The 26,077-nt window shown below is 47.2% G+C and overlaps 1 protein-coding gene across 2 annotated transcripts in view; it reads right to left on the reverse strand.

The window, feature by feature from the left end:
- The window catches only part of GRIK4 (glutamate ionotropic receptor kainate type subunit 4), a 276,706-nt gene that overhangs the window by 55,641 nt on the left and 194,988 nt on the right, over positions 1-26,077 (reverse strand). For both annotated transcript variants that reach the window (XM_030538143.1, XM_030538142.1), the window contains exons 8-10: positions 14,416-14,577; positions 7,664-7,816; positions 6,050-6,154 (exon numbers count right to left, since the gene is read on the reverse strand). In XM_030538143.1, the coding sequence (XP_030394003.1) occupies positions 6,050-6,154; positions 7,664-7,816; positions 14,416-14,577 (420 nt within the window). The remainder of the gene's footprint in view (positions 1-6,049; positions 6,155-7,663; positions 7,817-14,415; positions 14,578-26,077) is intronic.

A 26,077-nucleotide genomic window follows, 5' to 3' on the forward strand; every position in this document is an offset into this window, starting at 1 on the left:
GAGCTTCTGCCTTATCAGGCATCTCCTGAACAGAGGGCTCTCGTACAACTGGGGAAATATTTCCACAAGTTAAACTAAATACGGAAATGCGTTCAGTGCATTACATAAATATATTAAAAGTTAAACACTTAATGCCCTGGCTCTCCTGCCCAAAAGCAACAAGGAGTTTGAAAATCTGAGAGTCTCTAATTTGTTTGCTTGCTGAAATCTGGATCAGCTTCAACTTGTGGTGAATTTTCTCTCAGAGCTGATGAGCTGGAAGCCCTTGTGGCTGAAAGAGACAGACATGGGCAGAGAGCATGAGCCTGTTAAAAAGGCAACAAGGATGCTTCAAACAACACTAGACAGAAGTCAGCTAATTTGACCCTTGGGAGCAGTTTGTCTCCAGGACACAAGTGTTTGCTCCTGAGTGGTGGGTTTACTTAAATGATTTCTAACTATTCTAATAATTCTAACAATATGGGAATTTCTCCCACGGTTGGCTGAGAAGAGGAAAATTGGAGAATAATCAGCAGCTCACTAGAGCTATTCTAATCTCAAAGCCTTATACGGCTGCTGGGATTGGAGAGTCCTTGATTCCCACTTGAAAATACTGAGAACTGAAGGTGTGGTCAGCATCTGGCAGAATCCAGCACTGAATTTCAGAAACCTGGACCGGCACTTCTTACTTGGGTGAAAGGTACCCAGCTGGGCAGGAACTGGGCTCCACGGCTGGAGGGTGTCCAGATGAATTGGTGAGGCTGGTGGGCTGGGATGTTTCATCTGGGAGGAGTGGGAGGAAGACATGTTTGGGGGCCTGAAAGGGAGAGCCTGAACATGGGGCAGGCAGGGTATAAAAGCCTGCTTGGAGAGCTTATAACTTGAGTGGATCTGGGCCCTGCTTAACCTTAATATGCCCTCTGTGCAATGGCCTGACCTCCAGGTAAAAGGTGCAGGTTGGGGCTGTCTCATCCAGCTCAGAGGTAGAGGCTCGGCTGAGGAATTATGCTGCCACTGGAATACAAACCAATATTGTGCAGAATAAGGTCACCTGGACAGGTTTTTGACGGGATGGTTTATTTAAGGCCACCACACTTTGTGACCAGGCAGCTGACATCAGCAAGGCTTTCCATTGTCCAGTGCCTTTTCAACATAACCTGTAGTAATTGGTCACCTCTCACGGTTGGGCTGTTTGCAAAGCTTAACTCCAATGGGAGATGCGGGATACTTCTGAAAAGCAGGCCATATACTTAGCTGCCTATGGTGCATAACCTGCAGTAGAAAAGGTTGCCCTTTTCTTGCTCCACCTATTGCTCCCAGTAGACCAGGATTTTCAAGAATGCACCGGTTCTCAAGGTTCTGATGGGATCTTTCATGAATCCTGTTTGCTTTGTGCTGTACTATCAGACGCTCCACAGTGGACATTCCTCGTACGTTGCTTGGTTGGGATTGGTCACGTAAATCACACGGCACCATCTGTTTCTGGATGGGTGTACTTAGGAAACAATAGCAGTGAACAGAAGTAATTCAAATCAAAATCTGGACGGTACAATCCTTACGTCTGGTGAGGGTTTGTGAGATAGAAGAACCCAGCATGACTTCCAGCGGGACGTTTGCAGCACTGGCCATTAGGGAAAAGCGAGGCAAAGCATTTCGCTATTTGGAGACCAAACAAGCTTGATCTAGCATCACTGATACACAAACAGGGAACCCCAGGATGCCTCTTATCCAGTCACTGCTCTTCATGCAGAACTGCTCTTTACACCTTGATACTGTATTGCAGCAGTATGTTTAAACATTGTCATCTGCAGGCAGACTCTGGGTGTGTGAAACATGTGACTGGACCATTTATCAGCTTTGTTCAACACGTAGAAAGTTCTTTTGCATCATGGAAAATGAGTCTGCCTCCAAACCCCAGAAGAGAGACAGGGTGGGTGAGGGGATATCTTTTATTGGACCAACTTCTGTTGGCGACAGAGACGAATTTTCAAGCTCCACAGAGCTCTCTAATTTCCTGCGACCAAGACAGCTACATCACCATTTCAAACCCTAAAAGTGATTGCCCACTGATGGCAAAATCTTTATCATGTCAGTCATTCTCCAGGAGCTGGAACACAGCTACAAGACTAGCCGGGATTTTCATGCAATCAAAACTGCACTGCACAGCTCTGAGCAAAACACAGATTCAGAAGGATCTGCATATTTATGGCAAAAACTCTCCCTCACATTTAAAATGTATTAAAAAATATAGCAATCATGCTGGTTTTTAATGCCATTTCTCTCCCTGGCTCCTGCCTAATGGCTACTCTCGTTAGCGTGGATGGGTTTGGATCTGTCACTTTTGTTCATAACAAGTGGGATTAGGGAAATGGCTAAAAAGGGCACTGATGCTGTAAGAGACCTCTCCATGTGGGAAGTGACATCCCATTTCCCTGCTCACTCAGAGGGAGCTGAAGGCAGTGTCAAAGCAGAGCTGTCAGGTAGAAACTGGCAGGCAGCATTCCAGCCAAGGCTAAAAGTAGCTGCTGCAGCAACATAAGAACTTTCCTGAGGCCAGGTCCCAGGCAGAGATGGGTAAGATGTCGCTGCTTTTGTTCTGTGATGAGGCACTTCCAGCTGGCAAACATCTGGACAAGGGGTGGTCTCTGAGACAAGGATTCTTCCCACTAGGCTGATCTGTAACTTCTCAGTGAGCTGCCAGATAGGAATATTAAAGATGAGACCCCAGTTCCCAGGCTCCTTAGTCTGCTTCATATATCAGATTTGCTTTCTCCCAGAAAACATGACCTCCATGGAGCTGCTTCATCCAGTCCTACAGCGCCTGGGCCAAGTTCCAAGCTGGTGTAAGCAGGTTCAGCTCTGTCAACTTCATCATCCTGCCTGAATTTGGCACCTGGCTTCCACCACTGTCCTCTTCTCTGCTCCACTCGACAATCTTGCCATTGTGGGACACTTCTCCTCTGAAGCTCTTGTCATGTGGCACAGCCTCCCTCTGGAGTCTCTCCACCTCCTTGCAAACCTCAGCTGAAATCCCCCTTTCCTCTCCAGGCTCTCTCCTAAATAAACATGCACTTCTTAATTATTTATTAAAAATAGATATGTGTGAAATAGAGGCAGTGTGTCCCAGTGGCTAGGGCACTGGACAGAGAACCAGGTTCTATTCCTGAGTTTGCCACTGGCCTGCTGGGTGATGTCAAGCAGTCATGTCCCCTTGTCATGCCTCAGTTTCCCCAACTATATTATGGGAATAATAGATCTCATTTGTAAAGTGCTTTGAGATCTACTGTTGTAAGGTTCTTGCAGCTCACTAGACACATCTGGCACTGGCTGTTGGGGACAGGGTACTCTGCTAAACGGACCATGGGTCTGATCCAATCTGGCAATTGCCATGTTCTTAATATGGTGAGGTAAGTCACCTCCACCCTGTCCCATTTTATCTTCCTGCCAAAGTTAAAACGACAATACCACCAATGTGGGAGGAGAACAAAAATGAGCAAAAGAGAAGGGTTGAGTGACTAGTTCAACCACTAATGAATTAAGTGGTGGGTTCCTGCTCTGCTGCAGAACCAGGGAGTCCATAAAAAGAACCACAGAGACACAGCACTGAATCTCTGTTGAAGGCTGGAAATATATGAATACCCCTAGTCACCTCTGAAAGCAGCAAATGCACAGAGTCTGGTGCAACTCATTGCTCCTCAGATCTTGCAATGACTCTGGAACCAAAGGGTCTGGTGTGAAGTTCCTTTGGGGAATGTCTACACTGCAATTGGACAGCATGTGTTGGCATTCCTGAGCTAGATTTCTTCGAGCTAGCAGTGTGGGTGGGGCTCAGGTATGCTGCAACTGTGCCTCCCACCTGCTATGTAGACATACCCTCTGTGTCCGTGCATGGAGGGGGAAGGAATCTCACTGGCCACTTTCTCCCTCTGTCAGCTTAGGGCTGTAGTAATCAAAAGGCCAACTCTGCAGGAGATATACTGGCATCAGGTGACCATTATGAGAGCACAAGACAGTGAACCAGGGTTGAGTTGAGGGCCGCTGAATGACAACAGTAGAGGAGGTGGGGATGAACGAGCCCTTTGCTGCAATCATAAGAGAGTGAACGAAGGGCAGAACAAGTGTCAATGCAAGAGCATGAGAGAATAAGGTGCATTTAATATGCCAAGGACTAACCACTTAAGGGACTGTGGAGGCTGCAGATGTCTCATACGTGGCACAAATTCCATAATTCAATCAAAAAAAGTCACTATGAGTTGGAAGGATGAAGTGCTTCTTGCAGAAAAGGAAGCAAGCATGGATCAGCGCTCCATGTGATTCGGATTCTGGTAACTCCACCAATACACACTAATCAGTTAGTCTCCTGGGGGCCTTTCCTGGTGCACTAACCAGCCTCTGCTCAGGCTGAAACGAGACTCCTTTTGCTCTGCATTTGCCCGGTTATCCTCCATCTTCAAGAGAGTCCAGCCAATGGGGAGGTACCAAGTGTATGTGTGTGGGGATTCACCTGCTGTTGGTAGGAGTCATCTCCTCTGTGGAGCCACTCTTAAGCCACCCGTGCCCAGATTCCCATAAAGACTCACTGGGCAAAATGGCTTGCCTAAAGTTAGGCTCTTAAATCCTTACTGAGGCCCATCAATAGAAGTGACCTGATTTTCCAAGGTGTTGCTTTCCTGCAGCTTATAGTGACTCCAGTGGAATTTGTGGGTGCTCAGCACTTCTGAAAGCCTGGCTGCTTATATAGGCACCCAGGTTTGAAAACTAATGAAAGTCAGATTGTGCCCCAACAGAAGGAGATGGTTGTACAAGCAATACACAGGGAGGAGAACAATAGCTAGCCCCCATCACCAATACAGAAGGAGGTGCAGGGTACGGAGGAAAACAAACAATGGGAGGGATTGGCGAGTAATTTCAGGCGATGATTATTACAGCTAGTCAGGACCCAGAATGTCTATTTCATGGGAAATTCTGATATTTGGGGGAGAGGAAAAAAATCTTTCCAAATTGGAAAGAAAGGCTGAAATTTCAGAATTTCCCACAAAAGGAAAATCCCCCAAAGCTTTGATTCAGTCGGAACCACTGAAACATTTTGTTTCAATATTATCGTTTTGATTCATTTTATTTAGTCGACTTTCATCGTCCAGTTCAAATCGACTCTTTGTTTTGAAAGTTTTAATACATAAAAAATGGCCACAATCAAAAAGGATATGTTTCCATTGACCCAAACTAAACAAAGGTTCAGATTTTTGATTCACAAACACTGTGGAGACTTTTATTTTTCATCCTGATTTGGGAGGGGGAAAATTTTGACATCTTGAACATTTTCACAGGATGGGAAAACCACTTCCCAGCCTGCTCTAATAACAGGGCCTTTTCTTGGTTTAGCTGATGTCTCTTGACAATGGGTTTAACTTAAACTGGGGGGGGAGGGCAGAAGCCACTCATATAGGAAAATAAGAGAGTCTACACAGTGGGTAAAACCAGTATAACTATACCTGTGTAACTGCTAAAACTTTCTCATGTAATTTTCCCCCAAATGATTTAGGGAGAGGTTTACGATTAACTGAAATCAATCACTCTTAATCTGAAATAAGTGTGTCCACAAAGCAGTTTGCACAAGTTTAAACCAGTGCAAGTTTGTGTGTAGACATGGCCTGTGTGTGTGTGTACACCCAGGACATGCTTTGTAGGCCTGAATCTTATCCGCTAGGAGAGAGGGCTGCTGTCACACTGGGGCTGATGCTGGGTGTTGCTAGTCATGCTGCAGAGATGGTCCCTTAAGGTGGTAATTTAAAATGCTTGGCAATACCTTGGGGTGGTCTCTTAACAAAGGGAAACACAGGGTTTCATTGTAAACTTCCTTCCAAGCCATGAACTATGAGAGAACTGCAGCTAAACGCAGCATTGAGGTTGTTCCTTGCTAAGGGCCAGATTGTGCAAGGCAAGGAGTACTCTCCACCCCCATTGACTTTAGAGGGAGTGGAGGTGGGGATGGACTCTCAGCACTTCCCAGGAGGCACTCAGCACCTGGCAGGTTCAGACCCTAGGAAGAGGCCTGCAGGGCCAATCTTACCTGTCTGAAGCCATGTCGTGTGTACTGCAGGATTTTCAGGGCATAGTTCGACCGTTGACCTTTGCTGTTGAATTCGATATGGCCGGTGAGACCTTCCAATTCTACCTGTCCAAGAGAGAGTGAGTTACAGCACCAAATTGAGATTGTTCCCCTTTATAGTCTTGAGCAGAGCCTGCTGTTCACCCAGTCAGCTAGGACAGAACTGTGGAGCTCTGACATCTATTCACGGGGATAGAGTATAAACAGTATTTCCATGGGACAATTCTAATTGCTTTCAGAATCCGCCTGGAGTAGAAATGAGACAGGGAAGAGGGAAAAATATCCCCAAACAAAACGAAGACTTGTAAGTTGCAAGGCTTCCAGAATTCCAGTTCTCACGAAGGTTCCATTCATTACCTTTTTAGCCACATCGCAGCCTGTCCTCCCCTGTAACCTCATTCCATCTCCACGGCCCCAAGGCTTCACATTACTCAACTGCAGAAGTGTCACACTTAAATAGGCAGCTGGGGATTCTGTGGCAAACCATGCCATGCCATTGCACTGCACAAAGCTTGTGTTAACGAGGGGTCACATTGCAAAGAGTCTCATGACGAGAGTCAAATCCCACACAGCGGATTTAAATGCTGCTTAGTGCTGCTCAAGCACCTTGTCAGCAATGAGTCTAAGTTAATGATACAAGATCTGGGAGAAGCTCTGTCATTTTGGGGTTGCAGGCATTTGTGTGAACATTTGATTAGGGATGGGACAACGAGGTGGTGTTTAAATCAAGAGTAGGCTAAGGTGTGTGGGGTGGGGTGAGGGGAGGGGTCAGATGTCGAGACCAAAGCCACATCAGTGAGTCTTCTACCATCTTGGGATGAAATCTCATGAGAACAGTTGTTCTCATGAGATTTTAGTTGCAGACAAAGCAGAACCAGAAAAAAATGTTCAAACTGGAAGCAAAAAACACGTCAAGTTCACCTCTGGGACTTCAACTTGAAACTCTCGAGGAATCTGAGGGGTTCAGACCTGGGGTTCTGTTTTGACCCATAGTTACTTTTGATCTATATGAGTTCACAACACCCCAAGTTCAAAAAAGTCCAACTCATCCACCCCCCGCAGGAGAAACTCATCTACAATATCTGAGAGACTAACAAATTTATTTGGGCATAAGCTTCATCAGATGAGTTTTAGCCCACGAAAGCTTATGCTGAAATAAATTTGATAGTTTCTAAGGTGCCACAAGGACTCCTTGTTGTTTTTGCTGATACAGACTAACACAGTTACCACTCTGAAACCTTACAATATCTGAGCTTCTCCTGGTTGCAAGGTGGGACCATAAATCAGCTCAAGTTCACTTGAAACTGGGACCTAGGGAACACTCAGAAAGCTTGCTGATCTTTGTGTTTGCAACAAAGCCTGAAAGTTGATGACTTTCACGTAGTTCCTAGGCTGGCTACAAACATTTCTCTCATGGCCGTCTCCTTCATTCGCAGAGCAACCTTCCAACAGGTTGGTATCCTGCGCTTTGACTGCAGGAGCATCATCTCACACATGCTCATGTGCGCATGACTTTTGCTCCTGGCAGTTAGGGGGTGGATACAGATAAATCAGCAAACTTCAGTCACTTCTCACCATTCTCAGGTAGTTCATCAAGCTGGTGCCATGTTGCCAGATCTGTGCGGATCCACAGGACAGCGGTTTCACACCAATCTCCTGGCTCCGATTTAGCTCCTGCACTGCTGTCACCACGGCATAAACGGCATCAAACAATAAGGCAGAGGAGAGCTGTGAACAGGAGAGAGAGAGGTGAGAGCTCAGAGGAGCAGCACCAAAGGTTGGAAAATTAAACAAGACCCAAACTGCACTTACTGAAGGAACAAGTCCATTGTTTCTGCCATACGTGTGCACACAATTACACACACATTGTAAAATAAATCTACACACCCATAAAGTACACCAGTGTAGAAGCTTACATCTGCTCTCACACCCTACAGTGACTCCATTCAGCACCATGGAGCTACAGTTGCCCTACCGTCTCTGTCATGCCTTGAGCTAACCTTGCCTCATATCCCATTCACGGTCTGAGCTGGGGTTAGTGAGAAGGAGCTAGACAAGGCATCTGAGCCAGATTGCCCAGTGCCTTGGGCAGTCACTCATGCTTGTGCAAAGTGAGCATAAAATGCTATCCTTCTGATTTGGTACAGAACTAGGTAAGTTCATGGAGGATAGGTCCATCAATGGCTATTAGCCAAGATGGTCAGGGAGGCAACTCTATGCTCTGGGTGTCCCTAAACCTCTGACTGCCAGAAGCTGGGAGTGCACAACAGGGGATGGATCACTGGATAATTGTCCTGTTCTGTTCATTCCCTCTGAAGCATCTGGCACTGGCTGCAATCTGAAGACAGGATAGATGGAGCATTGGTCTCATCCAGTATGGCCTTTACGTTCTTAGGTGTGAGTCATTGCACCAGGGCAGGGCAGTGGAGAATCAGGCCCATAGACTCCTTTAATCATCATTCTTTTGGCATCTCCACATCAATCGTTGTGGTAGGCGTAACTCATGTTGCCATTCTTGATTCAAGTCCATTCCTTGGACTTCCTCCCCCTCTTCTCATGCTTATTACCTTACCCTCCACATCTTGGGTAGTTCCTTCTTATTGCCCTTCGCATCCTCCCTTTCCTCCCTTCTCCACTTATCTGCTTCCCTTCCCTTCTATGTCCTCCAGTCCCCACACTGGCCTCTTAGTCCCTTTACCATAATTATCTGGTCCCCTTTTCTACTGCCGGTCGTCCCTCTAAAAGAATTATTGCTAGAGGAGATTTCAGAATCCATACTGACTGTCCCCTCTTCGACCCACTTACTTCTAATCACTTCTATTTACCATCTTGTCTCATGCGGAGCATTACGTTCCCCGTGCACAATTGTTTCGATGTTTTTGATCAAGTTAACAACCGGTCATTTTCTATCTTCCCTTCATTGTTATGACTAAGATTTCACTTTCAATTATCGTCACTTCCTGACTGCATTGGCATTTGGTTGCCACATCTCATTACTGTCAAAGCTCCCTTTTCCCACCTCCTCCTTCAAAGAGTCTCTGCTCTACCGTTGCAACATCCAACAACACATTTGCTCTTTAGCTTGTTGAGCCTTGTCCCATATGTGGGCATTTACAGTTCAGCTATATCTACCTGATCACATTTATTCAATTCCCAGTCACCCTAAGGGGGGGGACCATCTTGTTAAGCAGATCTTTGGCTTCCACCACCTTACTGTGTGAATAAAGTGAGCCAGATTTACCCACTAGGGCTTGATCCTACCCTTGCTGAAGTCAACAGTGAAAATCCAACTGCCTCCAATGGTCTGGTATCAGGTTGTTAATGAGCAACTCAGGGCTTTGAAATGTACATGCAAACACTATAAAAAACTAACGCTGCCTGCCACGCTTAGTGCTAACAAACCCTAACCACGAGCTCTAATAATGCCAGTAATCCCCAATTTCCATCTTCCACCCCTCAACGTCTCTCACATTTGTTGTATCAAGGTAGATGGAGCTCAGACAATTTGCTGGTATTTCTGGCATCACCCCACCTAATATGATGTCAAATTTTCTCCCTACTCTAGTCTGTGTATGTTCTGACACCACCCTTCTCACCACAGTATGTGAGCACTTTCCAGGAACGCAGCCAGCAACGTGAGCAGCAACCATCAGGCGTGATTCGTACTTTTGGGATCTGATTGATCTCATCTGCAATAGTGATGAACCCTGTTGTCGGTACTGCTCAGCGACCAAAGCACTTTCTGACTATGGATTAACTGAGCTTCAAGCCATGCCTGGCAAGTTGGTAAGTATCGTTATCTCCACTGTGCAGAAGAGTAAACTGAGGCACAGAAGATGAGAGACTTGCCCATGGACACACAGGCATTTGTGGCAGAGTTGGGAATAGAACCCAGGCTTCCTGATTCCCCAGGCCCCCTGTCTGAACCATCAGATGCCATCCCTCTCTGCCTAGCCCTTTGTGTTTGGCAATAAGTCTTCCAACTTTCCCCCTAAATAGTCACATCTGCTCTTAGGAATTTCCCTCCAGGGCTGCATTTTCCAGAGTTGTTAAACGAGCAAATCTATCTGCCCTCCTCACCCCTATTGACTCAAACCATCTCCTTGCACTCCTAGCTCCATTGCTTGTTACTGCCACTAGGAGTTCTCCATCCTTTGGCTCCTGTTCAGCAAAGCACATATGCACATGCATAACTTCACTGGGACTTACCCATGTGCTTTGCTGTCTCAGGGTCCTTTATCAGTAGCGACAGGTCAAATTCTGATCTGGTGTCAGAAGATGCAGCTCTGCTGACATCGGGAGTTTCTATCCCCTTACCCCAGGTCTGAAAACTGGCCCCAGTTGTCTCTGGTTGGGTTTTCATTTTCCCTCTCTTTGAGCAGCTAATGATCTCTTATTAGCTACTAAGCAAGAGGCCTGTAGATCTTAGTGAAGCATTTGACATTATTGATTGGAATATTTTACTCTTTAGCCTCAGACAATTTGCTGGTATTTCTGGCATTACACTTCCCTTTTCAAACATGCCCTTTTTGGTTTGGTTTGCTGTCAGGGGTGACTACTTCTGCTAAGGGGATCCTCCCCCATCCCCCAAGTCCTAAACTTCCCTCTCTCTTTTCTCTACTTACAGCTTTCCTTGGAAGCACCTGATTTCCAATTCTAACGCTGTGTATCAGATTAGCTGTTCCCTGTCCACATGGGCTCAGAACTATGAGTCTATGCCAGTTTCATGATTTTGAGGGGCCTGATTCAGGGCTTTTAAACCCTGGGGGACAGCAATACTGCAACATGCACAAAAAGATGTCAGCACCCACCCTCATATGTCTTTACCAGCTCCCCCCTTTATTTCACGAACATGCTTTTAAAGCCCACTGTGGACTTGCCCTATCCAAAATCATAAACTGTATTCTGCTCAAGTCCTCTCCTCGCTTCCTCTGCTCACCTAGTATCAGAATCCTCTATGCCACTTCCACTTCTTCCCATGGCTGTTGGTGCAAGAGCCTTCTCCTCTGCTGCTTCTGCCATCTGGAGCTGTCTTTTCTGTCTCTCTCTCCGGCTCATCAGCTCTCCGGCTCGTTTCAAATCTCAGCCAAACACAATATTGTCTCCCTCGCCTATGCCTCCTAATTGCTATTTCCGTCTGCCATTATTTATTTGTAAACTCCGTTAACTGTATTTAACTCAGTCAAGCAAATTGGGATACAGTTTGCATGGAAGACATTTGTGCAAAATTAAGTTGCATTTCACTGTAGCACAGCTGCTAGATGATCTTTTGGTTCTTCCGACCACCCGGTTTAAAACTCATTCACTTTGGCTTCCCCAATCCCTCTCTCTTCTCTGCCCCTTATCAAATCTCCTCCTCCTTTGATAAGAGTCATTTAAAAAAAAAACACATGGCTTTATTCATTCTGACATTAAAAAAACAAAAAACAATTTGCACATTAACATGTGTGTCTCGCTTTTGTGCATTCTTGATTTGTGCTGGTCATTGTCATTTTGTGCCACCTCTGTGGTGAACAGTGCCCGCACAACACTGCATGTGAAAGACCCAACGGTTTTGATGGTGGTTCCTACTCACATGATCGTGTGGGTGTAGGGCAGTAAAGAGCCTCCCCCCATATCTTGCAGGGACATCACTGCATGGCTGGAAAACCAGGGAAGCAACTCCCCAGATAGGGAGTAGGGGGATGGAGCATGGGTAGAGCTGTGTTCCTCTATGTGTCATCAGCTGCATGAGGAGTAGTATGGTGCACCCTGGGAGCAACTCACTTGCAAAAGGGCAAGGAGCACCCGAAGCCATAGCTCCACACCCTTCGGTGCACAAGCCAGCTGGGCTAGTGGGGAGCACACTGCATGCGTCACAAGTTATCCTCCCCCGCCCGGCACAAACAAAGCATTCCAGAATGTGCTGTACCTTCCTGATGCAGGAGGTCCTCGATTCTGCCCCCTGGCACAGCTCAGCTCCTCGCGGGCCGCAACACAGGGCTGCGGCTAAAACCCCCAAATCTAGCCCTGTGGGGTACAGCTACAGCGCAGCTGGGAGCGAGCCCCAGAGCCTGGGTAGGCAGTGTTAGCAGGGCTCGAGGTATCATACTAAAAATAACAGGATGGATGGTGTGGCTCCGGGGGAGGCTCGGGATAGCCACCCGAGCATGGACCCAGGATACTGGGTGGGCCTGAGGGTCAGAGCAGCCATCTGAGCCAGGAGGTCCACACTGCTTGTTTTAGCATGCTAGCTTCCGTCTGCCTACTCAGGCTGGGATGCTGGCTTCCAGCTGCAGCGTAGACGTATTTACAGAAACACAAAGAGATTCATCATAGTGTAAAGACAAGATTTTTGTTTTATTTACCAAAATCTCTCGCGTCAAGGCCATGTTTAAAGTCACGCTGCTCTCCGAGGACTATAGGCAGGTTTGGGAGGGGTAAAGAGGAGTCATTCTTGAAACATTGTCATCTGTATATTTGCCCCCAAACATAACACAGAGAATTAAAACCATTAAAATCCTGTGAAATAGACTTTACAATCTGGATTTCATTCAATGAAATAAACACTTAATTACAAACATCTGTTTCAGCCTAAATTCTAATTACCTAATCTAGCCATCTGTAATTTTAATGATTTTATCTGATTTCTTTTCCTTGAAACGTGATTAATGAGAATGGCATCTGAAGAAGTAGCTTCCCCTGCCCTTCCTTAGACTCTTACCCATCCCTAGCAAGAAAGCCCAGCGATCTCACAGTTTACGTTTCACCTCCTGTAGAGTCTGATGTTGAACTCCCTTCTTTACACAATCCCAGGAGCCCTCAGCTCCCCTACACTACTGGGGTAAAAAATCCCCAAATCCCTATGGAGACAGACTTTCCCAAAAGCAGACCTGTCGGACGTTAACTGTTTAAAACAAAAAAGACCGAGGCCAATTCATTGTGCCATGATAATGCCTCTAGTGGGCAGAAGTAAGGAGTAAGCCCACCCTGCTACTGAAGCAGTTCTGGGCAGGAATTGAGCATCCAGCTACATTAATATGACAGTAATAGAGGCTTTAGACAGAGACTCCCAATCCAGCACCATTCACCACCCCGAAATACACTGAAAACTGTAAGGGGGGGCTTCCTGGCCTTTGCATATAAAGAGTTTTTCTGCTCATTCAGGGCCAACTGAAGGGAAGAGACCAGGATTATATTTTTCCCCTTCAGCACTTGGGTTTCTAGAGCTTTTTTGTTTGAAAAGCTTTATTTTTAATGCATCTGAACAGCCCCACACCTGTCGCCCGAGCAGGCAGCTTCCAGGGACAGATTGCATCAAGATTCGGCAAATAAGGCAGTGAGTTAGCTGCAGCCACCTGAGCTCGAGGGGTGGGGAGAGGATGTCAGGGAGGAGCTGGCTAGAACAGCAAAGAGCAGTGGCTTGGTAGTAGTCAGGTGTGAGCCAGGGCTGGCAGTTTGTGCCAAGCAAATGCGAAGTAGAGAGAACTCCTCATTTGCTCGCATAAGGTCAATTTGCAGTGAGAATAGTGGGACTTTCAGGAATGCTGGCACTGCCTCAGGAAATGGAGGGGATTTTTTATTTCATTTGTCAGCACATACATTGTTTGGTCGTTGGCTTTTTCTCTCCCCGCCCCGATCTGGCAAAGATGCTCTGCAAACCTTCCAAGATGGCTGAAGCCTTAAGGGGCAGATTTCAGCCGTGATTTCAGGGAAATTTGCAGCAGCGCCTGGAGACACTGACATATGTGAGGGAGCACAGTCCAGGCCTAACCCAGCCCTTTGGCTTTCAGCTAAGTCCTGTGACGCCTCCTCCCTGAACATCCTACATTATCCAGGTTTCGTCTCCCAGCCTCTCTCCTACGGCTCTAATGGCATCTGCCTAACAGAGTTCCTTTAGCACTGGCAAGATTGAAGGGTCTCACCTTGCACTTTCCAAAACTGGAGGCTCTCTCATAAGTCACAGCAGGTTACCCCAACACCACACCTGCCTCCTTTACTCACTTCTCCTGGTTCACATCTGTTTCTTTCTCCTGCCTCTGTGCCCCTGCTCTCCTGATCTCTACTCTTGTTTCCCTTTCTCCCATCTCAGGGGCACGTACTTTATACAGCCACCGAGAAGCTTCCCTAAAACACAACTTTCCTCCTCCCCACTCCAGAACCCTTTAGTACCAGCCTCAGGGCTTCTTCTCAGCTGAGGGGCTCTTTAGCTAGGTTCCATTAGCAGCTGTCCCCCATTCAGCCTCTCCCGGCCCGACAGCTTGTCTCCTTTGCCTCAGCTACTTGCTGCCCCATTACAGGCTTCAACTGCTGTTCCAAGTGCAAGGGTGGGGATTATTTTTACTTACTGCCGGCCCAGTAAAGGGAGCGTGATCACAGTTCTCCTGCCACGACTGGTTGAGGCTCTGGACAAACTCTTGGAAGAAAGCATGAGACTGGTTGAAGGTGGAAAATCCCAGGATGTTAACCCGGTCATTCAGAAAGCTGTCCAATTGCTGGAGCGAGAACTCCTAAAGCATCCCAGCAAACAGAAAAGAGCATTAGGAGGCAGCGGCAGATATGTCAAAGGCTCACAGTGTGAATGAAGGGAGGGATGGCTCTCAAAGACGGCTGGGAGGACTTGCAGATGGGGTTTACCACCTCCAGAGCGACAGTTTAAATCCTCCAGGCCCAGGCAACTGGTAACCAAAGGTCAGCGTCATACGATGGCTGTTAATTGGCCGTAACGTGAAGGCGGGTGGATCCCTCTCTCAAGCTCTTCGTGGGCACATGAGCTAAGCCCACCCCCGTAAGTGGCAAGCTGTGCAGAGAGGCCAAAGACTGAGTGGGTTTTGGCACCTCTCTTCTCATTCCCTTGCGGTGGGTGCTCCGGAGCAGAGCTGAAGCCCGCTGGTAAGAGGGAAACTTGTGTAGTTAAGCACAGCAGTCTCATGCCCAAGAAACATGGTTAATACAATGTCAAACTAAGTGCTGAAAAGGGAAGTGCCGTGCCCAGCTGGGCCACGGGGGTGCCATTCTGTGTGGCTCCCTCTGGCACAGCAGCATTACCGCTCTGTGCCGTAATAGAACCAGTGTGATGCGAGGGCTAGGGAGGGAGAGACTGGAGTCTTTCAGCTGAACTGGTAAACTGTTAGGACAGTCAGAGAGAAGCCCAATCCAAAGGGGTCGGAGTTCTGTATGGGGCCGAGAGCCCAACTCAAGGAAGCATCAGGCCCTTGCAACAAAATTTTCTCTCCATGCAAATGTTTCTGTTCCTGTATATTCCTCCCAAGCCCCCATGGCACCTGCCACCACCCAGGCAATATCTTTCTCTCGACAAATAAAGACCCTCAGCATCCAGGTCTGTCACTCCGGCACATTTAGTGCTACATCCACTCCAAAAATGGCTCGCCTAACTCTGCAATCTGCTTTGATAGAGAGATGCAGTCCTGGGCCAGCCCTCCCTGCTAATCCCCTCCATGGCTTGCTTCTCCAAAAGGCCCAATGGATCGCTGCACTTTTCAGACAGAGAAAGGAGCCCAAGCCACAGAACGGCTCCTGTCCCTAGAGAGATCTGTGACTACGCTCAGTTTCCAGGCTGCAGCACTCACTTGGGAATCACAAGTGTTCCCGGCTACGGCTGAGAGCTCTGGACAGGTACAGTGCAAGGTATACAGCTGTCCATCCAAACTGAGGGAGGATTTCCAGCCCTTCTGGGGTGACAGACCATGGTGGCCCTTGTCTAGATGGAACCTTATGCTATTTCATTACCTCCTGTTTCTAGCCTCTGCAATAACTATTAACTGGACTCTGGCCTGGGGTGCAGATACTGCTGAGTTGACCCCCATGGACCACTGCTGCCACTTTCCAGAAAGACAATTTCAGGGGTTTTGCCTGATATTACAAATGGGACTTTCATTTAAACATAAAACCAGTTTAACTAGTCCCACTGCACAGGGCCAGCCTGGATTGTCTCCTCCTCAAAGCCCTAATTCTTCAGGCACACAGGAATCGGTTGGTGGGGAGGGTGCCACCCAAGGCCCTTGGCCCCTTGTGATACTGGGGAGAGGGTAAGATAGGAGCAGGGCAGGTGGTCTTGCAATTAAAGCCAGAGACTGGGAGTGAGAAAGCATCTGGTCTATTCCTAGCTCTGCTACTGACCTGCTAGATGACATTAGTCAAGTCACTTTACATCTCTGTGCCTCTGTTTGTCCATCTGTAAAAGGGGAAAATACCACCGCCCTCATAGAGCTTGTGACACTTCATTGATGACAGCCCACTGGGATCCTCAGACGGGAAGTTACTAGAGAACTTTTTTATTTAGATTATAAGCTCGTTAGGGGCAGGGAACATCTTTTTGTTCTGTGTTTGTATAGCACTTAGCACAATGGGGCCCTGGTCCATGGCTGGGGCGCTTAGGTGCTCCAGCTATACTAATAACACACAAAAATAAAGGAAAAGCAGTAGAGCTGTATTCCATTGATACCCACAGGGGAAGCAGTGGTACCAGAAAAACCTGGAGGAGTTCTTAATTCTCCTTGGGAGATACAAGTGCCTTCTTTCTTTCTTTCTTTTTGCTAATTGCTAAAAGGTAGCTAGAAGGCAGTGATTACAGGTTTGGAAGCTGCCAGACACCCTTTCCCTCCCTACACTAATACAAATTCCCTCTTGATTTGTGGAACAGGAGTTTTCAGCCAGCCCTTTGTGTGCGTGCGCGCATGGGAACAGTATGTCATTGAGTCAAAGACATGGAATTACAAGGATCCTCCAGCGCAGTGAACTCATAGGAGGATGAGATTCGACACAGGATTAAGTGTCTTTTGGACTCAAATGCATGAACGTTAGGTAACATGAAATTGCCTGTGAACTATTGATGCATTTGACTGATATTATCCTCCTGCCTCCCTGACAGGTTCTCCATTTACTCACTGCACTCCTGTCAACCTGCAGAACAAGGGCAGATGGCTAATGAAAGTCAGGGTCTGAGGAGATTCTGTATGCAGACGGTGTGGCGAGCAGCATGCCATCCCCTCAAGAAGAAAACACCCTCCCCACAGCTGGAACCATGGCCAAGAAGACAAAATGTTTGGGGCACAATGGACCCAATCCCGAGAGGTGCCTTTAGTGCTTGCTGGCTTTGTTGTGTTGGTGGGAAAACTGAGGCACATGTTCGCAGTGCCAGCAGATCTCCAGCTGAAGCCAATGGGAGCTCAGGACTCATGAAAATCAGCCCCCTTTACGGTGTCTTGGGATGGACCTACCAAAAATGAAGGCATCCAAAAATCTGGATTTCTTTTTTAAAAAAACTGGCCTCTGTGACATTGATTTGAAGGCGCTCAGCACTTTGCAGAATTGGTCCCCTAGTCATACCAATACCCAGTTTTTATCTAGCACTTTTCATCTGTAGATCCTAAGCCACTCTGTAAAGGAAGTCAGCATCATTATGCCCCTTTTACAGACAGGGAAACTGAGGTACACAAAGGTGCTGTGACTTGTCCAAGGTCATCCAGTGGCAGAGAATTGAAGACAGATCCCCTGATCACCAAATCAGCACTCTATCCACTAGGCAGCACTGCCTCCTTTGCTGACTAGCCCATAGGCGCCTGCTGACAAAACGGAGAGACAAATTCGCTCCAATTAATGTCAACAAAAGACTTTCCCAGCTCAAATTATGTTGACACTTTTCACTACATGACTCTCTCTCTTTTTCTAGGCTAACCTCCAACTGTTAAAAAACAAGTCTCTTATTTATTCATCACATTCAGAAGGCACTCGTTACCGTGGCTTCTGGGCACTGAATGGCCTGTACATAAAACCCATGCAGATGCCAGCCCAGCCACCCTGCATCCCCCTGGCCCCACCTCCCGCCCCAGCCACCTCTCAGAAAGGTTTTTCTGCAGCTGTTCTTATGAAAATTCTGTGCACCCAGCTCACAGATAAGTAAATGAACGGAGAGTTGACTCGAGAATGAGATGTGGATTAAACAGTCCCTGCAGGAGAAGCTTCATTTGGAATGGGATAAGAGGGATTTGGTGAGGCCAGGGGAGCAGTGGAGGGCAGAGAGGTGACTGCGCCTGACTGATTTAGCTGCCGCCTGTTCAGCCTCTGTCCCTTATTTATTTTTTCTTACATGGCCACTGATGCTGCTCGACATTTTCTGATCCATGTTTTCCAAATACAAACTCATTTGCAATTCAAGGCCTGTGCTGCCCATCTGATTTCCCGAGCTTGAAGACCCATCACTCAGCTCCGCTCTAGCTACTGCCAGCCAAAGGCAAGGTGTGGGTTTTCAATGCCTAGCTGCATCTGGAGTGGTTCAGCACTGTTGCTGTCTGCGCGCCGGTGCAAGGCACATGGGAGTACGGGGGAGGCTGCTCTTAGAGATGGTGCTGGCTAGGTTCTTATATGGCCCCTTTCACCACAGCACCTCACGTGCCTGAATGGATTTAGCCTCATGGGAGGTAGGGAATGATTATCCCCATTTTAGAAACGGAGAACTGAGAGCTTAAATGGTTTGCCAAAGGTCATGTAGGGAGTCTGGAGAAGAGCCAAGATTTGAACCACCAACAACCCTTAAGATCTATGTCAACTTGCTACATAGAGGTAAAAGGTGTTAACACTACAGAAGGCATCTATACTACAGAAAATGTCAAAGTTAGGTCAGGCTTAGCTAACCCTGATATCACCTCAACCACTTCTCTTATCTATGGTGCTTCTATGGCTCCTATTACAAGAATATTTGAGCACCTCATAAACTTTACTGCATTTATCCTCACAGTATTGCCAGGAGATAGGGCAATGCTGTTATCCTTGCAGTACATATGGGAAACTGAGGCCCCGAGAGGCAAAGTGACTTGCCCACAGCCACCCAGGAAGTTTGTGGCAGAGCACGGAATTGCAGCTGATTCTTGCAGGTCCCAGCCTAGCACCCTAACCGCTGGACCAACCTTCCTCTCTTTGGGCTTCCCAATCTCTGTTCGACCACTGCTGAGCCATTTGAAGTCCAGGGCTAACACATCTGTGTCAGTGGTATTAGTATAATATGAGGTTACATACTATGCTATCGTCATACATCATGTTCTACATTTTGAGTAGGCCAAACTAATGCCCGGGATCAGAACTCCAAACCCTCCTGGAAGGTTTGGATCAGAAATTTGCAGCTGGGACCCACCTCTCTGTAGGATGCAGCTGCGGGCTAGTCACTTTCGGGGGGGGGGCGTGTGGAGGGGGAAATGCAATTCACTCCCAGCACTTCTGTGCTTATAATGGTGAATTGGAAGGATCCTTGAGGTGCACAGGATGCTACTGGTTTGCTGACACAACCTGCCTTCCCTTTCCTCCTCTCTTAGTCACTGGTGCCTTTGTTCTCTCCTGTCTGTACGGAGGGCCTGTGCTTTTGCAGGTTGGAAGATTGCATGTCATGTAATAGCTTCCAAGAGCAAGGAGCTGCTGAGAGACTAAATCATATCTGTCAGCAAATTCTATTTAGTGGGATACTCCAAGCCCTTAAACCTGCCAGTCCAGCCTTCCCAGCCTCCTTTTCTGTGCTGCCTCTCATTGATTGATCACCTTGGTCAGAGACTGGTCATTTGTCCTTCACAGCAAATTCTGCACTCCTAATACTGCTCTCGGGACAAGAACTCACACACCAATGCTTTCATAACCACGTACACTCACACAAGAGATGCCTTTGGTCATCTGGTTACCATATGAACCCACAAGCAGTTGCAAATGACAGGCAGGTAAATACACTCAGGCAAGGTGCTCATGCGTCCACACACTAACCAGGACATAAACAATATAACCTTTCACAGATTATTTTATTCCTGGGAGAAACCAAAATAAAAATCTGTACTTTGTGTTTCCTTTGCACAGTCCTTTGCAACATCTCAAAGAGCTATACTACCTCTCCTGCACTGAGCCTCGAAGCAATCCTGGGATGTGGCTACGTCTTGGTGTGATCCTTATCTTACTCGGGGGGAAACTGAGGCACAGAGACATCAAGGCCAAAAATATATCAAGCATCCACTCATTTTTAGGCACTCAGTTCAAGACTCCTTGGGTCAGACTTTCCAAGGTGTTGAGCACCCACGATGTCCGCTAACTTCATGGGACTGAGAAAGAGAGAAGGGTGCTGGAGGTCAGAAAATCAGGCCCGGAATGTCTGGAGTTGGGCACCCAAAATTGATGGAACCTTCTGAAAATCGAGGCCTTACGAGTGAACTGGTCAGTGCATTTGTAGCAAAGTCAGGGACTAGAACTCAGATCTCCTGATTTCCAATCCATGGCTTTACCTATAAAACGTGTACAGTTAAATAATGACACTTAGTGATTATATGGCACGCTCTATTTTCAAAGCACTAGGCACCCATTCACTAATTGAGTAGAAAGAAGTTCCCTGGGAGACAGCACTGCAGGAATTATTACAGGCTGAAGTCATGCCTGGGTTTCTGTTCTTCATGCAGTGCTTGGCCTGCATCCTCAAACCTAACCCTTAAGCTCATCTGGAGAAGCTGCCTAATAAAAACAGCACTGCCGGCCTCCATAAGTCACATTTTCAGCGTGGGGAGCTTGAACTTGGTGGCTGTGAAATATGAGCTTGAGATTTACAGAACACATTCTCCAGTCTGTGGGAATATAAACCCATTACCAAGTTCCAGCATCTTGCTCCACACAAGTCTCTGACTCACATATGATGATTAAGGGCCTGATCGGAACTGGGGCTAAGCACTCACAGTCCTCACTAATTTCAGCCAATGCTGGGGATGTGGCTGCTGTATAACTTGGATTGGAGCCTTATTTAAAACTCTGCTCCAAACTTGCTAGGTCTATCCATTCTCTTTGTATCATAAAATAGAAACCTCACATTGTCTCTTTCAGCACAGTCTCTCAAAGCACGTTGTTAATTCACTAAGCTCTGCATTCACTCCTAACAGGTAGCGGTGGTATTATGACCGCTTTACAGATGAGTAAATCAAGACACAGAGTTGCTAAGGAGCCGATCCAGCTTCAGTTGAAATAATGGAAAAACTCCCCTTGACTTCGGTGGCGGCAGAATGCGGCCTAAGACCATAATCCATTGCTGTTCAGTGATGCTCTTAAAGCAGGTACTTAGCTTTAAGTATGATGGCCAGGGCTTGCACTGGGGGCCTCCAGAGCTGAAAGCATCAGCTAAGGAGCCTGGCTCTATAGCTGGGCAGCATAACAATCCATATCCTCTGTGGCCCGACAAAGAGGGGGAACTAACACACACTCAGAAGTGGACCACACAAACAAATCCCACTGAAATCAATGAGACTCAATTAATAACACTAGTCACCGCGATTCCAAGGACCCGCTGACAATCCCAGCTTGTGCTAATGGGTCTTCGCATGGCTCCAGAGAGCAATTTGGGAAGAACAATATTTACTGCACTGACCACAGAGCCATTTCCTTGCTTGATTTAAGTGAGCTGCACTTTGTTTCTATGCCCAGCGCTCTGCTGCCAGCTGCCCAAGGGGTTCTTAAAGTCATGGATACCCCCTTATAGCGTGGTGCCATGCCATATAATCAGACTCGAAGGTCGACTCAAAAATATTTGTCTTGTGCAGATTTTGTTTCAGAGCATCTCTGAGAAGTTCCATCTGCCCTCCATGCTTACAGTTGCCAGAGCTTAATTTTGAATACAGAATTTGTTTTTCGAGATGAGTCTCAGGCACATGAATGACATTACCCGTCCCTTTCAGTTGGACACAAATCAACTGAGTCTCGATTCCAACTGAAGCAGCTTTTGCCAAGACTTCTATGCTGGACACCCGTTCCTTCCATTCGATACCCAGCGGTTGTCATAGGGGTCTCTAATGGAAACTGTCAAGCTTTTTAACGTGCCATTGATAAATGGTCTATCTTTCACACCCGTAAAGCAATGTTGTGAGGACAATAGCATTATACCCTTGGATTTTTGTCTGTAGACATATTCCGTATTGCTCCCAGATCATGTGCGGTGCTGGATTTCTAAATTCACACATCCACTTCGTGACTGTTTGTCGCTTCACTATTTAACATGCTGCAGAGGTAAGTGAATGGTTTAACGGCTTTAAGCATAGTGTCTTCCAAGGGTATTGCTGGATCTTCATAAAGTTGTTGAGGAACTGGGTGATACATAGCCTCAATTTTCATTCAGGCCAAAGTTACGAGCCGCCATAGCAAAGCGGTTTGTGAGATCTTGTAGTGCTGTTTCAGAATGTTCCACAAGGCACAGTCATGGGTGGAGAGCAGTTCCTGGATCAACACTTCCGTCATCTTGCTCTTCGCATGTAGTTTAGAGAGATTAAAGAGCTAGACAGTGCGAAAGTGTAGAAAGATGCCATTTGACGAACCATGGAGGGCTTCCTCTAGCATCGCAGTGAAGAATAACCCAAAAAGGCTAGGAGCGAGGAGAATCCATGCTTCGCCCCAAACCCGATTGGAAATGGGTCTGTTAAATCACCAGTGAGACTTAAACATGTGCGTAAATGCTTTACTGAATCGGAGCCTAAGGTCCAGAGCCTCAATGGGATTTGGGCTCTTACCTTCCATAGAAATCAATGGAAGGTAGGAGCCTAAATACCTTTGGGGTTCTGGTCCTAAATGACTTGTGCATGTTCCCAATGGCACAGCCACAGATGGAGCAAGCGAGTCAATTTCAGGTCTTCTCTAGCCACTACACACACTGCCTCAGTGTAACACCGATCAAGGTTGATCACGGTCTTGGGATTTTTCTTCGACCAATTCCTGTTTAAGCTATGCATCCCCTCCTCACCACAAGTTCCACATACAATGGGTTATCACTAACAGTGTGAGGGAGCAGAGAGCAGTGCTTAGGTAGGCAGATCAGGAGTCAGGACACCTGGGGTCTGTTCCCAGCCTGGGCTGCGTGACCTTGATCAAATCACCTCTACTCTCTCTGTTGCCCAATTTCACCTAGCTCACAGGGGAGTTGAGAAACTTAATTAATATTTACAAAGAGATCCAAGAGCCTTGCTTGAAAGGCATTAGGCAAGAGTATTATTGCTATTGTAATAACCTGATGATAGGTACACATATTTTAAACTCAAGGCTCAGAAGCCTTGGGATTTATCTGTATTGTCACACTGCTGATCTCACATCAGTGATTGGCTTCTGCTAATTGCTTATCTCTTAATGTCGAGAAGGACAGTTTGCTATTGTTAGTTTCTCTGTGTCAGCTACTGAGTGCCTTCCATTTCTATCAATTTGACTGGCAATATTGTTCTGCATCCCCCTTGCCTGCACAGAAGCTCGCTCCTTTGCGAGATGCTTATCATGCTGTTAATAAACCAGGTCACCCGGGGAAACAAAGAAACAGGGTCACCTCCCATCCTGGGAAGAATTGCCAGGATTTGCTCTTTTTGATTGCAGTGACGCTGAGAGCTTGACACACCTGAGTCTCTTCCCCTATAGATTACTGTAAAGGTTTCATTGGATTTCCAGATCTGCTGATTAGTAGCCTCCAAATGGTCCTCAAAAGCTGCTGCTGCCTGGGTCTGAGATTAGATTATGGGTAGAGCCTTACCAAGTTCACAGCCTTGAAAAATGTGTCCCCCGTGAAATCTGCTCTTTTGTGCACTTTTACCGTATACTATACAGATTTCACAGGGGAGACCAGCGTTTCTCAAATTGAGGGTCCTGACCCAGAAGGGAGTTTCGGAGGGAGGGAGGCTGTCACAAGGTTATTTTACGGGGGGTCATGGTATTGCCACCCTTACTTCTGCACTGCTGCCTTCAGAGCTGGGTGGCCGGAGAGTGGCAGCTGCTGACTGAGGGCCCATCTCTGCAGGCAGCAGCACAGAAGTAAGGGTGGCAATACCATACCCAGGCCATCCTTAATTCTGCACTGCTGCTGGCAATGGCTCTGCCTTCAGCGCTGGGCTCCCGGACAGCAGCCACTGCCCCCCAGCTGCTTAGCTCAGAAGGCAGCGCCACCGCGAGCAGCAGCGCAGAAGTAAGGGTAGCAGTACTGTAACCCCCACCCCCACCCCCACTTCTTGAACACCATGAAATTTCAGATTTAAATAGCTGAAATCATGCAATTTACTATTTTTTAAATCCTATGACTGTGAAATTGATGAATATGGACCATGTATTTGGTAGGGCCCTAATTATGGGACAGATTCCCAGAAGGCATAAATTAGCCAAATTCCAATGCCCTCAGTGGAATCACTCTGATTCACCCCAGCTGTGGATCTGGCTCATTGACTTCAGTGGCATTAGGCTGATTTCCTTCAGTTGGGGATCTGCCCTGCGGGGCCAGAATATATTGGCCTCTTTCTTTTGTCTTTCTGTTTGTGTACGAAGGGGAAAGGGGTGGGGAGGGGGCTGGAACGGTATTTAATAATGGCTCAGATCCTGAATTCCTTACTCCATCTTCATTGAGGCAAAACTCCCATTGATCTCAGTAGCAGTTTTTCCCAAGTAAAAGCCGAGTAAGGACCTCGGGGATTTGTTCTAACAATTTATACTTTGAAGTTACATAGCAGTTTTTATGCAAGGATCTGAAGGTACTTTATTAACACGGGGCCAGATCCTCAGCTAGTGTAAACTGGAATACGTCTATTGACTTCACTGATGATTTACACCAGCTGAAGTTAATGAAGTGGGGAAATTTCCATTATTAGTATTCCCATTTTAGCGCAAGAGGATGAACTTGATTACTTCTTGAGGTCCCTTCCCGCCCTATGTTTCTGTGATTCTATGCCCCTCTATAGCAAGGTGTGCTCACCACCATGGCGCATCCTGTTGGTTGCTCTGGGAATTAGCTCTGTCCAGCTCTGGAGCACTCTCTGCAGGTGTTGTCTCACCCGTTGTCTGCTCTGCTGTTTGTTTCCACCACCGGGACACATGTCGTTCTCTAGACCGTGGTGTCCTCTTCAGGACACTGCCCACTACTCCATTTTCACCCCCTTCCGGGGGAAGGTGTGTGTAACAGCAGTCCTTCGGCTTTCCCCTGGCTCAGTGGACAACCACGACCCGAAGTATAGCCCCTCACCTCAGGGACAAGTTGCAGTCTGTATCGGCCATGCTCCTCCGCAGCCAGGTGCGGTGTCAGGGGGAAAGCGGGACCAGGCCTGCCCACTACTCTGGGTCCCTACCCAGGGACCCTCTGGTGGCAGCCTCTCTCTGCCCTCCTTCTCTTCCCTTGTCTGCCTATCTTCCCTGGGCCGCTTCCTCTTTGTCACTTGTACCTTCTTGACCCTTTTTAACAGGGGCCGCAACCTGGCAGGTACCGGGCCGCAGCTCTCCTCTGTTCTCCGGAGCCTGCCCAGCATTGCTCTGTCCAAGGTGCTACCTCAGCTCAGGAGCCAGTCTTCCCCTCTTGCTAGTCAGGGAGAGACTGCCCTCTCCTCTCTGCTGCAGTCTTTATATAGGGCTCAGCCTGACCCTGATTGGCTGCCTCTTTCTTGGCCCTAATTGGCTCTCCACAGGCCCTTGCTGATTGGTTGCCCGTCTGCGCAGCCTCTCTAGCCTGTTACAGCCCTTTTTCTCATGGGCTGCCCTACTACAGCCTCACTCCACAATCTATGAAAATGAACAAATGGGCACACTGGACATCAATATAATTACACTGGCCATGGGTTGATTTTATGAATGGGACACTTGAATTTTGCACAGCTTTGTCTCTTAAAATAGTCAGTTTTAGCTGGGGCGCACTTCCCAATGAAACCATGTTAGTCCTCTCCTATGTTAGGTGTAACACCAGGAGAAGACCTGCCTTTGGAATCTGATGCTCTGCCCTCTGTGGATTTTGTTGCCTTCAAGGTCCATAAATGCTGAACTGCTGAGCCTGTTAATCATTTCTAAGTTGCTCTAAAAAACATATTTATTTGGTCACTAAGGTGTACAGGATTATGCTAAATGCGTTACGGCTTTTTTGAATGGCTCAGTTAGTTTACAATATATTGACTGAGTCAATAATGGTATAATAAACCACAAGTAAAAAATCAATTTTCCTGGCAGAAGAAAGTCATCTGAATGACAAATTTTTGCCTTTTTTTT

This window comes from Gopherus evgoodei, chromosome 19 (genome assembly GCF_007399415.2).
Source record: "Gopherus evgoodei ecotype Sinaloan lineage chromosome 19, rGopEvg1_v1.p, whole genome shotgun sequence".
NCBI classification, from domain to species: domain Eukaryota; kingdom Metazoa; phylum Chordata; order Testudines; family Testudinidae; genus Gopherus; species Gopherus evgoodei.